Source organism: Lichenostomus cassidix, chromosome 3 (genome assembly GCF_008360975.1).
Source record: "Lichenostomus cassidix isolate B80296 chromosome 3, HeHo_3.0, whole genome shotgun sequence".
In the NCBI taxonomy this organism is placed as follows: domain Eukaryota; kingdom Metazoa; phylum Chordata; class Aves; order Passeriformes; family Meliphagidae; genus Lichenostomus; species Lichenostomus cassidix.
Genome location: NC_139483.1, coordinates 4,582,086 through 4,596,799, shown reverse-complemented (window position 1 = coordinate 4,596,799; position 14,714 = coordinate 4,582,086). Strand labels below are relative to the sequence as shown.

At 51.9% G+C, this 14,714-nt stretch overlaps 1 protein-coding gene across 1 annotated transcript; it reads left to right on the top strand.

The window, feature by feature from the left end:
• Nucleotides 1–7,747: 7,747 nt before the first annotated feature.
• Nucleotides 7,748–11,139, top strand: CD93 (CD93 molecule). Its single transcript, XM_085054104.1, has one exon. It carries the CDS (start codon nucleotides 8,190–8,192, stop codon nucleotides 9,909–9,911), a length of 1,722 nt encoding a protein of 573 aa, XP_084910230.1. The 5' UTR covers nucleotides 7,748–8,189; the 3' UTR covers nucleotides 9,912–11,139.
• Nucleotides 11,140–14,714: the final 3,575 nt, after the last annotated feature.

Here is a 14,714-nt window from a genome sequence, read left to right as displayed (position 1 = left end):
GAAGAGGGTGAAATGGGAATTCTTTGGGAATTCTGTCCTTCAACCAGCTCCCAGAAGGATGTGAGGCACTTCTGATGCCACCAAATGGTTTCTCCCGTGAGAATTCCAGGCTCCCACATCCCAGTGGGCTCTGAGGCTCAGCTGTGGATATGGAACAAGGATCCCAGCTAGGGATTTAGGGAAGAACCTTGTAGGACCTGGATTCAAGCCACTCCAATTCCAATTCCAGCCTGGCTCTTGCTCCTGGATTCTCCCAAGGATCTGAAAGGGAAGGAACCAGCCTGGGATACCTGTCCCAGGAGCCACATGAGTCCCATACAGTTTTCCCTCCAAAATGCCATCTTTGGATCATGCCAATGGCATTTTTTACCTTTGTTTCCTTTGAGGGCTCCAAGTGCAGGAATGGGGCAGTTTTCCAAGGATTTAAACACATCCAAAGGGGTTGGAAACTTGGGATCTTCCAGGCAAAACCTGGAGCATTGGCAATTCCAGGGGAATATTTCCTTCTTTTGGTCCATGTGGGAGCAGGAATTTTATTCCCACTTAATTCCAGTTAAGCTGAACACACAGGGAGAAGGGAAAGAAGGATCCTGGGATTTTTAGGGATTTGGGAAGTGTGTCAGAGTGGGACCAGGCTCTGCAGGGCAGGGATTGCAGGAATTCCTGGCACTGGGATCTGCAGCATCCCACATCCCATGGGGGAAAATAGCAGGAAAATCCAAGGCCTGAATTCCATGGGATGCCAACTAAAAACAGGGAATGGTTATTCCAGTCCATGTGTGGAACATGGGATGCAAATTTTGGAGTGGAAACCAAGCTTTCTGGCATCCAGGATGTCGGGAATGAAGCCTGGCCCAGTTTTTCCTACCTTAAGTGGGACTTCCAGCTAAACCCTGGGCCTTGGGAAACGTATCCATCCACAAATGGGAATTAGCTCCCACTTATCTTTGGCTTCCCCTTGGCTTTGTGTTTATACTCGGATATGGGTGGAGGTTTCTATGGAATAATGTTCCCTAGGGATAATTCACTGTTCATCCTGGATTCAGCTGGATTTGATGGGAATAAAACTCCAGCAGCACTTCCCAGCTGACTCCCAGCACATCCCAAGCTCCCTGGAAAAACCTGGAAAAACCTTTTTTGCTCCTTGCAAAAAAGGGTGGATACAGGAGCAAACCCCACTTCCCTGCCTGTGGAATTGCTCCCAAACCAAAGCATCCAATTCCCTGAGGTAGTACATCCCAAAAGTTATGGGTTTGCACCCAGAAATTCCTTCTGAATATGCAAAGGAATGGGGAAAAGGTGGGAAAATACAGAACTGAGAATCCTATTCTATTCCCAGTTGGAAAAGACACCCAGAGGCACCATCCAATGGGGAAACAAAGTGATCTGGGATAATCTTTCAATCCAGCAATAAAATTCCAATGGGAATATCCCATTTTTCTCGCCTCCAAGCCACGAACATCATCAGCAGAAAAGCAAATGGATGATTTTTCCCTCGGGATTCCCCTCCTATCCCTGGAATGACAAGTGCTGCCCCATTCCCAGGGCAAATCCAAGGCCCTCCCGGAGTCTGTCCCTCCTCCTCCTCCTTTCCAAGGATGAAGATTTGCTGGATAGAGCAAAAAAGCCTGGAAAAGAGCCCGGTGTGGAAAGCAGGAATGGTGACGTTGCCAGCGGGAGCAATCGGGGTTTTGCTGGGATCAGCTCCCGCCGGGAATGACCTCAATGTTTTCATGTGCTCCGAGCTGTTTTCCTGCCAAATGGTTTTTTTTTTTAGGGAATATTTGAACTTTGGGCTCCTCTCCCTTCTGAACTTCCCGACGGGATCTCTCCTTGGATGGGGAGAGGGGCTGGAGCGGCCTCATCCCGACGTGGGGGGGCTGCGGATTTCCCGGTGGATGCCAACGTTTGTAATTCCTTTTTTTAATGGAATTCGTTCCTCCACATGATCCACCGAAGGAATCCCACATTCCAAACGGGATCATTCTGGGGGAGAAGGTGCCGGGAGGATTAGGAACAGGAGAACAATGATCTGGACTGGGTTGGGAACGACCTTAAAGCCCATCTCGTTTCCCTTTGGAAAACAAGGGATTAATCATCCTGCTCCCACCACAGGTTGGGTTCCCCCCTCCAGGGAGCCATATCCCCGTTTTTTTGGGATCTATCCACTTCTACCCCTCTCTCCAAGCCCTGCAGTGATCCCGGGAAAGCTGGGAAGGGTCCGGAGGAGCGGCTCATCCCTTTGGAGAATCCCACCCTGCTTTTCCTTCCAGGCGTTGCCACCCTGCCGGGGCAACACCCGGCGCTTCCCGAGCCTCTGGAATGTTTGCAGCCCTGCCTTTCCCTTCGCGTTCCAGCCGCCTCCAGAGCAACCTCCTTCCCGGGATTTTGCACATCAGCGGGAAAAGTGCAGCTGGGCTGGGACAGCGTTAAAAAAGCGGGAGGGAGGAAAATCGGAAGGCAGGGAACAATCCAGCTGGGTGTGTTGGAAACACCGGGATCGTGCCAGCGCTGAGTCATTCCCGACCCTCCCAGCCCCTCCGGCTAGGGAATGACATTTGGGAATGGCAGCGAATCCCGATTGGCTCCGCGCAAGGTGGAGCTGGAGAAGCCGGAGCCAGCCGAGATCCCGCTTTAACCCCATCCTTGGGGTTTGCTGCTTGGAGGGATTCGGGAAGGATTGGAAGTTTGGATTGTGCCACGAATGGAGGAATTCCGACGGGAGGGTGAGGGAAAGCAGGCAGGGAATTTCGTGGGATGAACAAACAGCTTCCAAAGGGAGGAAATCAATGTTTAATAACAGAGCCCAGCACTTCCCTGCCTCTGCTCCAGGAGAAAAAAAATCGAGGATGTTTGGACACACCTTCCTTTATCCATGTGTGGGATGTCCTAAACATCCCGAAGAAAAGTGGGACTCCCCAAATCCTCCATCCCAGACCCTGGAGCCTTTTCCAGACCCGACTGTTCCCATTCCTGGGATCACGAGGCTGGATCTGAAAGGTCTTCCTTTGGGATTTTCCCTCTGGCACCACATGGGAATACAAGGGATCACCTTGGATCCCCTGCTCCAAGTTTTAGGTGAAAATAGGGAATTTTGTTCCCCACAGCTCCCGAATAAAAGGTCTCAAATATCCTAAAAATGTTCCCTCCTTCTTTCCTTCCCACAAGGAACAGACACCCAAATCCCAGGAAAAAAACCCACAGGAATTCCCTGTCCTTCGGGAATTCTCCATTGCCTTTGTATTTGGGGCAGAAATTTTACCCATTTCCCTTTCCTTAGGCAATCCCTGCATGGGAAAGTGGGTTGGAATTCCCTCAGGAACAGAAGGAGCTGCCACATTCCCTAATGGCTCATCCTGGATGACCAGGATACGCCAGGAAATTTGGGAATAGCAGGGAATTGCACAGAGCTGCTGCATTTCCCTCACCCCAACTTCTCCGAGCTCCAAACTCCAGCTGGGTTGGATTGTTTGGAGAAATCCTGGAGTTCATTTGTTTGCACTCTCCAGGTGTCCTGGCAGCATTTCAACGTTAATATCCCAAAATCTCCCCCTGGAATCCAAAGGAGGGAATTCGGGCTGGGGTTTTATGTCTGTTCTCTCCTTTGCCTTCACCCCTAGTATTCCTGAACTCCCCCGGAAATATTCCTTGGAGAATATCCCAGTGGGAGGAGGGATCCATCTGTGTGGAAGCCTCTGATTTAATTCCCTTTTTTCCCTGAATTCTCTCCATCTGGAGCAGAGGTAGTTTCCACCCCACATTCCCACCCTGGACCACCCAGGACAATCCAGTCAGCAATTCCAAGGCTTTGAACACTTGGAAAAATTAAAGAATAATAATAAAAAAATTTTCGGACAACAAAGGAAGAGGGAATAGATCCCTTCGGATGAGGATTTTCCCCAGGATGGTTGTCCTGTTCCCACTGGGATCTGAGGAACTTTTCCTTCTGTAATGGAAACAAATCCAAGCCCATAGGGAGCTCTGTTTTGGCTTCCAGAGCCACAATTCCCAGTTTTCCAGCAGCTATCCAGCCTAATATTTCAGCTGTAGTCCAGTCCTTCCACTTCCAGCAGGAAAGAGCTTGGGTAGAGTGCCCTGCTTACATCCCAAAGGAATTTTGAAGTGCAGATCTGCTGGGGTCCAGTGGGATTTCTCCTCCCTGGAATCCTAATGGGAATGGAAATTAATCCTAAGACTGTTTCCAAATGGGAATGGAAATGGAATTCCTGGATTTAAACACAAAGTGGGCTGGAAAAACGGGATGAAAACCCGGAGGCTCTGTCCTGATTTGACCCCCAGCAGAATCCTTGGAGCGGCTAAAAACACCTGGAGCAGCTCCCTCCCTCCTGGCAGAGACCCCATGGAACTCCTGGAATTTTATCCAGACACAGCTTGGATTTTATCTGGAGAGATATGGAATTCCTGGATTTGCTCCAAGTTGTTTTGACTACCGCCCTCCCCTCCCCCCTCCACCAGCATCTTTAGCCTGGAAGTTGCTCCAGCGTTGGAAAAACGTGGACAAGGAAAGTGGATTAAGGGAGGGAAGGATGGGAAATGTCACCCTGGAATCGACTCCAAGGAACAAAGTCTCTCCTGCCATGGAAAGGACCAGAATACCTGGAATGGATGGGATATTTGGGATGGGAACTGCTCCATCCTTTCCTCATTTCCATCTAGGTGGGTGTTCAGCCACTCCATGAAATAAATCATGGAATGGTTTCAGTTGGGAGGGACCTTAATTCCTCATCTCATTCCATGGGCAGGGACACCTCCCACTATCCCGGGGTGCTCCAGGCTCCATCCAAGCTGTCCTTGGACACTTCCAGGGATCCAGGGGCAGCCACAGCATCGCTGAAAATCTGTGCCAGGGCCTCCCCACCCTCCCAGGGAAGGATTTATTACCAATATCTCATCTAAACCTCTTCCCTGTCCATTTGAAGCCATTCCCGTTTTCCTGTCACTCCATCCCTTGAGAAGAATCTCTCCCCGTTTTTCCAGGCTGCTTCAGCTCTTGGAATGCCACAGTTGGATCACGCCGGAGCTTTTCTTCTCCAGGCTGAGCGACCCCAGTTCTCCCAGTTTTTCCTCCCAGCAGAGCTGCTCCATCCCTCTGATTATCCCAGTGCCTCCTCTGGATTTGCTCCAACAACTCCACATCCTTCCCATGCTGGGAGCCAGAGCTGGATCCAAGATTCCAGGTGGGATCTCCCTGGAGCAGAGGAGCAGGGATATGAAAACCTAAACAAAGCCACGTCCTTTATCCCGCACTTGGAATTCTGTCCCTATTAAAACCCTGCAAATTCCCGCTTTGCCCAAATTCCCAAAATTTCATGTCCTAAAACCTCCTCCATTCCAAGTGCCTTCCCAACCCCCGGCTCTGTGTCCTTGGGGTGTCTCCGGAGGAAGCCGAGTTCCTCCAATTCTTTCCCAGCACAGGTGTCCCCTCCTCCAGCTCCATTGTCCCTCATCCCAATCCCGGGATTTGCCTCTGCTGATGTCACAAATTCCGTGCCCATTTCCTTCTTTAATCTCGGAGCAGTGTTTTGTAACCAATTCCTTCATTTTCTCTAATTCCCGATTTTTCAGTTGTTTTTGATTGGATGTTCCCTTCAGCAGGAATTCTGCTCTCCAGGAGATCATTGGGATTGGATTATTATGGAAAACAGGGGAGGTTTATGGATGTGCTCAGCCAGGGGGAGTTGGGAAAGAAAATCCTTTTAAAGCTCAGAGCCAGGACTTGGATTTTCAACAGGAAGATCCAAGAACATTTAAGGAGTGTGGAATATTTAATAAAAATAAAAGGATCACAATGCCCAAAAATATTCCCACATAAGCTTGGAACATGGGGATCTCCCTAAAAAGTGATGGGAGGGAGGTTTCCTATCCATGATACTCTTGGGAACAGGGATATTCCTTTTTTTTGTGGGGGGGGGAGGCGGTGGGGGGTGGAATGTAATAAAACCACTGGGAAAATATTTTGGCTTTATTTTTGCAAATATTCCATGAATAATCCATGTTCCTGAACAAGTTGTTCTTCCCTGGGACAGGATTTCTGACTGGACTTCCTACACATCCTAATGAAGAACATCCCCCAGTTCCTTAATTATCCTGGAACGACTTTTAATATATGCACCCAGAAGTTATATTTAAATATTTTGGCAATTTTTCCCAGTTTGGGACAATCCAGAGGAGCTGTAGTTTAAAATGCCCAGTTTTTCTCCAGGAAATCTTGGTTGGATAAAAAATGCTGGTTTGGGTTGTGGAAAGAAGTTGTCAGTTGGAAAATTGAGGGATCTGCTGGGAAGACAAAACATGATCCATGTTTTTCCAACAGCAGAGATGTGTCCCGGGCTGGCAGCAGGGAATTGCTTTTGTGCTGAGTTCTCTTATTCCAGTCCAAGAAAATTCCCCCCATTTCTGAAATTCTGGATGGATCCAATCTGGAATGGTGTCAAGGTGGTTTTTTCCCTCCCAGTTTCTTTTGGAAGTTGTTGTCCGAAAATATTCCAGTTTCAGAGCATTGGCTGTGGATCCCTGAACCTTCAGTCTGGGAGGTTCCAGAAGGTATCCCAGCAGCCAGGGCTTTCCCGGGAATGCAGTACATTAACAGGCCTGGGAATAATCCACAGTTTTTATTGGGATTTTTGGCAACTTTTTTATTTAGGAGGGAAGTGAACTAGGGGATTCCCGGTTTTGCTTCTTCCCTTGGATCGCAGCCACTTCTTGAGGGATTCCAAACCCACCTAACCCCAGAAATCCTGGAATGGGCAGCGGATCCACGGCTGTGCCAAGCAGGAAAAGATTCCACAGGCTCCCCGGCCAAGGGGTTAAATCCTGAATTGGCTGCTGCCAGAGGGAAGCTCCGGGAGAAGATCCTGGGAATGCAGGGAGGGAACTGGGATGAGCCGAGTTGTTACCATGGAGCATCCCAGCATCAAGGCCTGAAACAGCCTGGAATTGTTCCTGCCCTGCTCACGGATGAGCTTTTCCAGCGCAAACCTGGAATTCCGTGAGGAATCCTCACCCATGGAATGCCAGGGCAGCGCTGCCCGGGCTGCGCTCGGGATGGCACTGCAGCCCGGCCGAGCTTGGCTCCATCCTGGTATTCCCAGGACCTTCCCACGACCCAGCTCCTATTTCAGGCCTCTTCCATCTATTTAAAGAAAGGGAAAAATGCGCTGGAATCACCGCGCGTGCGCGGCAGGGGCAGCGCCAAAAATTCCCTCTTTTTCAGAGGCTGACATCCACGGATCCCACGGCTTTTTAGCCGGGATGTTTTCCTTCCCCTTTTAGCAACACGTGCTCGAGAAACTGCCGGCCCCTATTAGGGCTTGGAAAACTCTCGGCTGCTGGCTGGAGGGAGTAAATCAGATTCTTGGAGAGGAAAAAAAAAAAAAAGCAAAAACACCACAAAAAAAAAAAAAAAAAAAAAGCAGGCAGGAGCACCACAAAAGAAAGCAAGAACACCATTTAAAAAAAAAAAAGCAGGATACTATGTGTATGATTTTAATTCTTTTTACAAAAGTAGCCTTGCTGTGAAAAATAGCTGCGTAGTGATGACTGATACCTTTCTTTTTGTTGCTAGCTAAGCTTAGTAGTGAAATAGCTGTTATGGTTTCGTTAGAATGCTTGAACTGCCTACTTGAACTGGATAACATCCAACGAACAGACCCTGCCACTGACATTCCGACTATCAGCTCCTGTCGTCTGCAGAAATTACAGTCTGGGAGTGATAACAAAATCAATTAAAAAGGACTGCGCATGCTCCCAGGAGGCGTATCCAAGGAGGAGCTCGGCTAAGCAGTTCCCAGAATATACAAACTAAAGAAAAGTTGGAATATGCATAGTTATTTATAAATATGCATTAGGCTGAAGAGTATGTAAAAAGTGTCTCTTTCCATACCAGGTGTGCTTTTTGGCTGAATGCCAAGCACCCAGCGCCGGACTTCTGCTTTTATCTGTGCCCTACTGTCTTTTATTAAACCTTTTAAATCATAACCGGAGAGTGGACCTCGTTTTCCACAAAAGGGAAGCCAGGGAGCCCAACGAGCGCTCCACGCTACAGGAAGCCGTGGCCTCCGGTGATAAATAGGAAAGCCGGGAGCACAGGATGTGTTTCGGGAGAGCTCGGCGGGACACCGGGATGTGAGCGGTGCCTGTGTCGTCGCCGTGTCCATTTGTCCGGCGGGATGGCCGAGCTCCGGCCGCTGCTGCCGCTGCTGCTGCTGCTCTGGGGCTGCACAGGGGAGGACGCGGAGGTGCTGTGCGCGGGCAGCGCCTGCTACACCCTGCACCGGCAGGAGAGCAGCTGGAAAAACGCCCAGGAGCGCTGCCGGGATAACGGCGGCAACCTGGCCCCGGCGGGCAGCGCCGGAGAGGCCGAGCGGCTGCGGGAGCTGCTGGCCGCCGCCCGCTGGACCGACCCGGCCTGGATCGGGCTGGCCCTGCCCCGGGGCCACTGCGTCCAGCCGCACGAGCCGCTGCGGGGCTTCTCCTGGGCGGCCGGAGGCGAGCCGGGCAACTTCTCGGACTGGGCAGCAGAGCCGGCGGACACCTGCTTGAGCGCCCGCTGTGTCGCCCTGCGGCCAGCCGGCCCGCACGGCCCCGGCGGCTGGGCTGACCGCTCCTGCCGCGTCCAGCTGCCGGCTTTCCTCTGCAAGTTCAGCTTCCAGGGAATGTGCGGGCTCCTGCCGCTGGCCGGGCCCGCCGCCGTCACCTACTCCACGCCGTTCGGGGTGCGCAGCTCCCGCCTGGCCGCCGCTCCCTTCGGGACGCTGGCCGAGGTGGAGTGCGACGGCGGCGGCTCGGCCTTCGCCCTGTGCAAGGCGACCCCGGGCGGGGGTGGCTTCGCCTGGAACCCGCCGGGTCCCCTGTGCCCTGTCGCCTGCGGCCACCACGCCGGGGGATGCCAGCAGCGCTGCCTGCAAGAGCCCGGCGAGCCCCCGCGCTGCGCCTGCCACCCCGGCTCCGTGCTGGCCGCCGACATGACCTCCTGCGTTCCCGAGGATTCCTGCCATCCCAATCCCTGCCAGGGATCCTGCCGGAGCGTGCCCGGGGGCTTCGAGTGCGGCTGCGAGCCGGGATACACCCTGGCACCGGACGGACGCGCGTGCCTGGATGTGGACGAGTGCGAATCCGGGCCGTGCCAGCACCGGTGCCACAACTTTCCCGGTGGCTTCCAGTGCCACTGCCACCCTGGCTACCGCCCCGCGGGGCCCGCTGGCCGCAGCTGCCACGACGTGGACGAGTGCGCCCAGCCCCACGCGTGCCCGCAGCTCTGCATCAACATTCCCGGCTCCTTCCGCTGCGCCTGCCGGCCCGGCTTCCAGCGGCAGCCGGGAGGCGATTCCTGCCTGGATGTGGATGAGTGCCTGCGGGATCCCTGTCCCCGCGCCTGCCGCAACTTCCCCGGCGGCTACGAGTGCCTGTGCCCGCCCGGCTCCCTCCGGGATGGGGACGGCTGCATTCCCGGAGAGGCGATCCCGAACAGCATCCCAGAGACCACCGGCATCCCGCAGAGCTCCGGCATCCCGCACACCTCCAGCATCCCGCAGAGCTCCGGCATCCCGCACACCTCCAGCATCCCGCGGAGCTCCGGCATCCCGCACACCTCCAGCATCCCGCGCGCCGCCGGCACCACCCCATGGAGCACGAGCATCCCGCGGACTCTGGGAATGCCCACCGTGGGATCGGGAAGCGGCTCGGACGAGCACAGCGCGGACGGCCCGCGGCTGCTGCTCTATTACATCGTGGGCAGCCTGGTGGCCATCCTGCTGCTGGTGGCGTTCGCCCTGGCGCTCGTGGCTTGCAGGAGAAGGGCGGCCAGGCGGGAGAAGCCGCCGGCCAAAAACGCGGCCGATAATTATTGCTGGGTGCCCGAGCAGCCCGAGGGCCGCGGGGAGCGCAGGTAGGGGAGGGAGGGGGGGTTAAAAATCCAAAGGAAGGGGTGGAGGGAATGTTGTGTGTCCAAAGTGAGCTCCTCTGGATGTGCCGGTGGGATTGGCGGCCCTGCTGCTCCAATTGGTTAACGGGAGGGGGAGGGAATGGGGTGGAATTGGCCCCCTCAGCTCTGCAGAAACTCCGAAAGGCAAATTGGAATTATTGGATCGTGTTCCGAAAGGAAAACTGCTCACTTGGGGTTCTTTACTATTCCCCCGCCCCCATCATGGCTGCATTCCAGCCCTGGATTTGCCTCTTTCTCCTGCAAAAGCGTTTGAAATTGGGATGTGAAAGGGCTTGAAGTTCTCCTGGGAAAGGGTTTGAAATTGGGATGTGAAAGGGTTTGAAGTTCTCCTGGAGGAGGGTTTGAAATTGGGATGTGAAAGGGTTTGAAGTTCTCCTGGAGGAGGGTTTGAAATTGGGAAATTTTGGGGGTTTTACTAAAAATCTCTCGCCTAGAAAACTGGGAAAACTACTCAGCACGGAGCCGAGGAATGGCATAAAGGTCGGAAAAGCTGTGTTTGGAATAACCACCTCCTCATTTCCCGAGTATCCTGCCTGATTCCACTTTTAAACAGAGAAAACAATGCCCTCCTTCCCATCAGCCGCACGGGAGGCCGGGCTTTTCCTGTTGGATCGTTTCTTTCGGGAAGGATCCTTCCCGGCTCCAGGCTGAGTGTGTTTTCCCTCTTCGCCCGTGTAAAGAACACGCTGGAATGGGAATATTTGCAGATTATTATGGGTAAAACTTGAAACTCCCCAAAAACTCTCGGGGCCAAGTTGGCCCCCGGGTACTTCCCCAAATTCCTCGAGTTTCTTCCACCCATTTTCAGTGGGAATTCTTCCTAAATCCTGCAGGGCACATCCAGCAGCACCTCCTTCATGGTTTATCCATGCTCTGCAGGGCTGGAATAGAGCAGCCATGGAATTTGGAGGGTCCAGCAGCTTCCTGAAGTTTCTGTCAGAATTCTTGTCTCCTTGGAGCCGAATGGCTCCGGGAATGGGAATGGAACACAAAGGAGTTTGCAGTGGGCAGGGACCTGCATCCTGCCGTTCCATGTGCGGAGGAAAACCCTTTCCTGCTTTTTTTCTTGTCTTCGGGACTCCATTGTGAGCTGGAAGCAGGAAAATGGAGCCGATAGGAATATTTTCCATGCGCTGCGTGGGTTGAGAGAAAGTGGGGAATGCAGCAGCAGGATTCTTGGAGCCGATAGGAATGTTTTCCGTGCGCTGCCTGGGTTGAGAGGAAGTGGGGAATGCAGCAGCAGGATTCTTGGAAATCTGGTGGAAAATTCCTCCCCAAGCTGACAGAGCATTGGGAATACCTGGATTAATTAAGGAAATGAATTATCCCATCCAATTATGCCGGCTTGGGATCGGTGGGAAGAGACAGCCTTGGGGTTTTTTAATGGGATATAAGGCTACAAAAGAGGGAAAAGGAAGGATGAGGGTGGAATTAGAGCTTGGAAAAACCTGAGGTGTGCTCTTTATTCCCAAAAAATGATAACCCCGATTTCTGTTACCACCTCTGTGTATTCCAGTGGGGAATGATGGCAGATCCAGCCTAGGAAAGACATGAATTTGTGCCAAGGTTTAGCTGGGATTCTCCCTAGTGGAGTATTTCCTGCTGTAACATCCTCCCTCCTGGTGCAATGCCACCTGGATCCAACCTCAGGTCTCCCATTTTTCCTGCCACAACCTCTTGATCCATGTCCTCCTCAGGGAGTTTTCCAGAGACTGGTGGATCCCACAAATCAGAGCAGGATAATTTGGTGCCCTGTTTTCCACGGGAGATGGGATATTCATCCTGCTCCTTGGAATTTTTTTTTGGTCATGGATAAGTGTTTTGTTTTTCCAGAAAGAAACTCTTGGATTCACAGGATAGAGTTATTGCTTTCTGGATGCAATTCCAAGAAAAGCTGAACAAAAATGTGTTTGCAGTGGGTTTTAATAAAGATATTCCTAAAAATCCATTCTGTGGTGTTCCTGATCTTTTTTTCCCGTGGTGGTGATCCCAAATCCTTTCCTGGGGTTTATCCCATGGTCTCAGCCTTTCCTGGGATCCAGGGTCCTGAGCAGGGGACATTCCCTTCATCCCTGCCAGGGCCATGGGGTGGGAGCACTGGGATGGGTTGGGTTGTATCCTAAACCCACGAGGGAGGTCCCAAACCCATGAGGAGGGTGCTAAATCCATAATAAAGGTCCTAAATCCATAAACAAGGACATAAACCCACAAAAAAGGTCCTAAACCCATAAACAAGGACATAAACCCACAAAAAAAATCCTAAACTCATAAAAAGATCCTAAACCCACAAGCAAGGTCCCAAACTCACGGGCAGGCTCCTAATCCCATGACCGAGTTCCTAAAACAACAAGGAAGTTCCCAAGCCCACGAGGAAGGCTCTCAACCCATGGGCAATGTCCTAAGACCATGACCAAGGTCCTAAAACCATGACCAAGGTCCTAATCCCGTGACCAAGGTCTTAAGATCATGACCGAGGCCCTAATCCCATGACCAAGATCCCAAATCCATGAGCAGCCCCTTTGGTTTCAGCGCAGCTCTGTGTGAGGGCTTTTTCGGGATCACGTAATAGGATCGGCCCCTTTTTGATCCTATTATCCCATGATATTTCATGTTATCTTACATTCCATTGCTTTCCATTCCCTCGTGGATAACTGCCAGCATTCCAACCGAGGAACCTCATCCCAAAGCCCCGCAAAAGAGCCAAAAATCCCCTCCTGTCACCATCAAATCCCGGATCCGGAGGTCAGGCCAAGCATTCCAAGTGCCCGCTCGGAGCAGGGTGACAGGGGACAGCCGGGATGAGTCAGAGCCAAAGGGAAAAGCCTGTCCCTGGGGGAGAACGTGATTAATGGGATTTTGGGAGGAGGAAAAGCAGCCTGTCAGCAGGAAGGGCAGCGCTGGCACCCTGAGTCAGCCCTCGGAGCAGCGGGATCAAAAGGGAACTACTGAACCGTGATGAATCGCGTTCCTCCCACCCCATCCCGGTTATCTTTTAGGGACAAACGTCAGTGGGGCAAGGCCGACGGAGCGGGATCGGTGTTTGGGAGGGCTCTGTTTTTTCCTGGAAATATTCAGCAGCCTTGACAAGGAGTTTTTTATCTGGGTTTACAGTAGCTTAAAAAGTAAAATAAATAAACAGCAGAACCAGAAATTTATTGGTGGGGTTTTTTTCACTTTTCACCTCGTTCCATTTTCCCTCTTTCCCCGTGGTTTGCCCTGATGTTCCCCCTCCTTTTGGGTTTGGTTTTTTTGGGTTTGGTTTTTTTTTTTTTTTTTTTGGTGTATTTCTTCAGAAAACAGAAGAAGTGAAAGGAGAAGTGGGAGAAGAATTGAAAATAATGAAATGGAAATTGTGGGAACAACAGGCGTTCCCAAAACCGGGAAAGGTCAGAGTTATCCAGCTCTTCAGGAGATTCTTGGGAATGCTCCTGCTCGAAGGAATTCTTTGTCCCAAGTTCCCCCCAAGGACGCTTTCTCCTTGAGGTTCATCCCTGCCGCTGGAATTAAATCCCATGGCCACATCTTTCCCAAACACGTGGGAGAGCTTCAAGGGGATGAAATAAGATTGTATTATTGTTATTATTATTATTATTATTGTTGTTGTTGTTGTTGTTATCAATATGAATATTTTATTATTACAATTTCCTCCAATTTGCCATTTCCCCCACGACGTCATGTGATTTATGTGAAACACCCGGGGTTGAAAGAGGACAAAACAAACTCCAAGAGTTTAAGAAACCACAAAGTTCAATAAAGTTTAATAAAGTTTAATAAAGAAACTTCCTCTCCATGATCCGAGGAAACTGGGATTTGCTGCTCATCCCAAAGGCCGATTGCAGTGACGGAGGCTGTTGGAATTCCATAAAAAAACAGGCTCAAATCCCCTTTCTGCAGAGTGCAGAAGCTTGGGATGTTTGGGTTGCATTTTCAGGTTGCTCCTGGCTCTGTTCCGGCAGTACAGAGGGATCTCCCCCAGGATAAACTCATGGAATGAGACATCCATTCAGAGGTGTCCGTGGGGAAAAGGGAAAAGGGTCATAGTCATGCTTAATAATAACAACAACAATAATACCAAATATTAGAGCTATATAAAATATATACCATTTTAGATGAAAATATATAATTAGATATTAATTTACTGATATTTGAATTATTTAATAAATAAATTTTCCCTAAACCATTTCCTTTCATGCTGTCCCTTATTCCCTGGGAACAGATCCCGATCCCACCTGGTTGTCCCCTCCGGTCAGGGATTGTGGAGAGGGAAAAGGTCCCCCCTGAGTGCCCTTTTCCCCAGGCTGAGCCCCTTTCCCAGCTCCCTCTTGGTGCTCCAGCCCCTTCCCAGCTCCAGCACCATCCCTGGACACTCTCCAGCCTTTCTTTCCATGCTGGATCCAAGGGGCTTAAGGGATTTAAACTTTCCAATGCCAGCCCAGGGGGACGGACACCGCCCCGGTCCTGCTGCCACACTGCGGGGGCAATGGCTGACATCCCGGTGGGTTGATGATCACGGCGGGATGAAGACCCCGGCGGGGTGACAATTCCCACCCCGAGGCTCCCTCTCGTGAAACCCCTCTGCGTTTTCCCCCTTTTCCCAAGGATCAGCCCCGTTTTTCCCGGTCCCTCCCGCGGGATGCCCTGCCCGCTCCCGCTCCCCCCGCGCTGCCGGGCGGGCCCCGCCGGGGCGGAGCCGCCGGGAGGATGCGGGAGGGGAGCCGCGGGGGCGGGGGGAGCGCCTGGCCGGGATTCA

What these genes read in the sequence shown, in the direction of transcription:
- CD93 (XM_085054104.1), top strand. Translation starts at nt 8,190, where the DNA reads ATGGCCGAGCTCCGGCCGCTGCTGCCGCTGCTGCTGCTGCTCTGGGGC.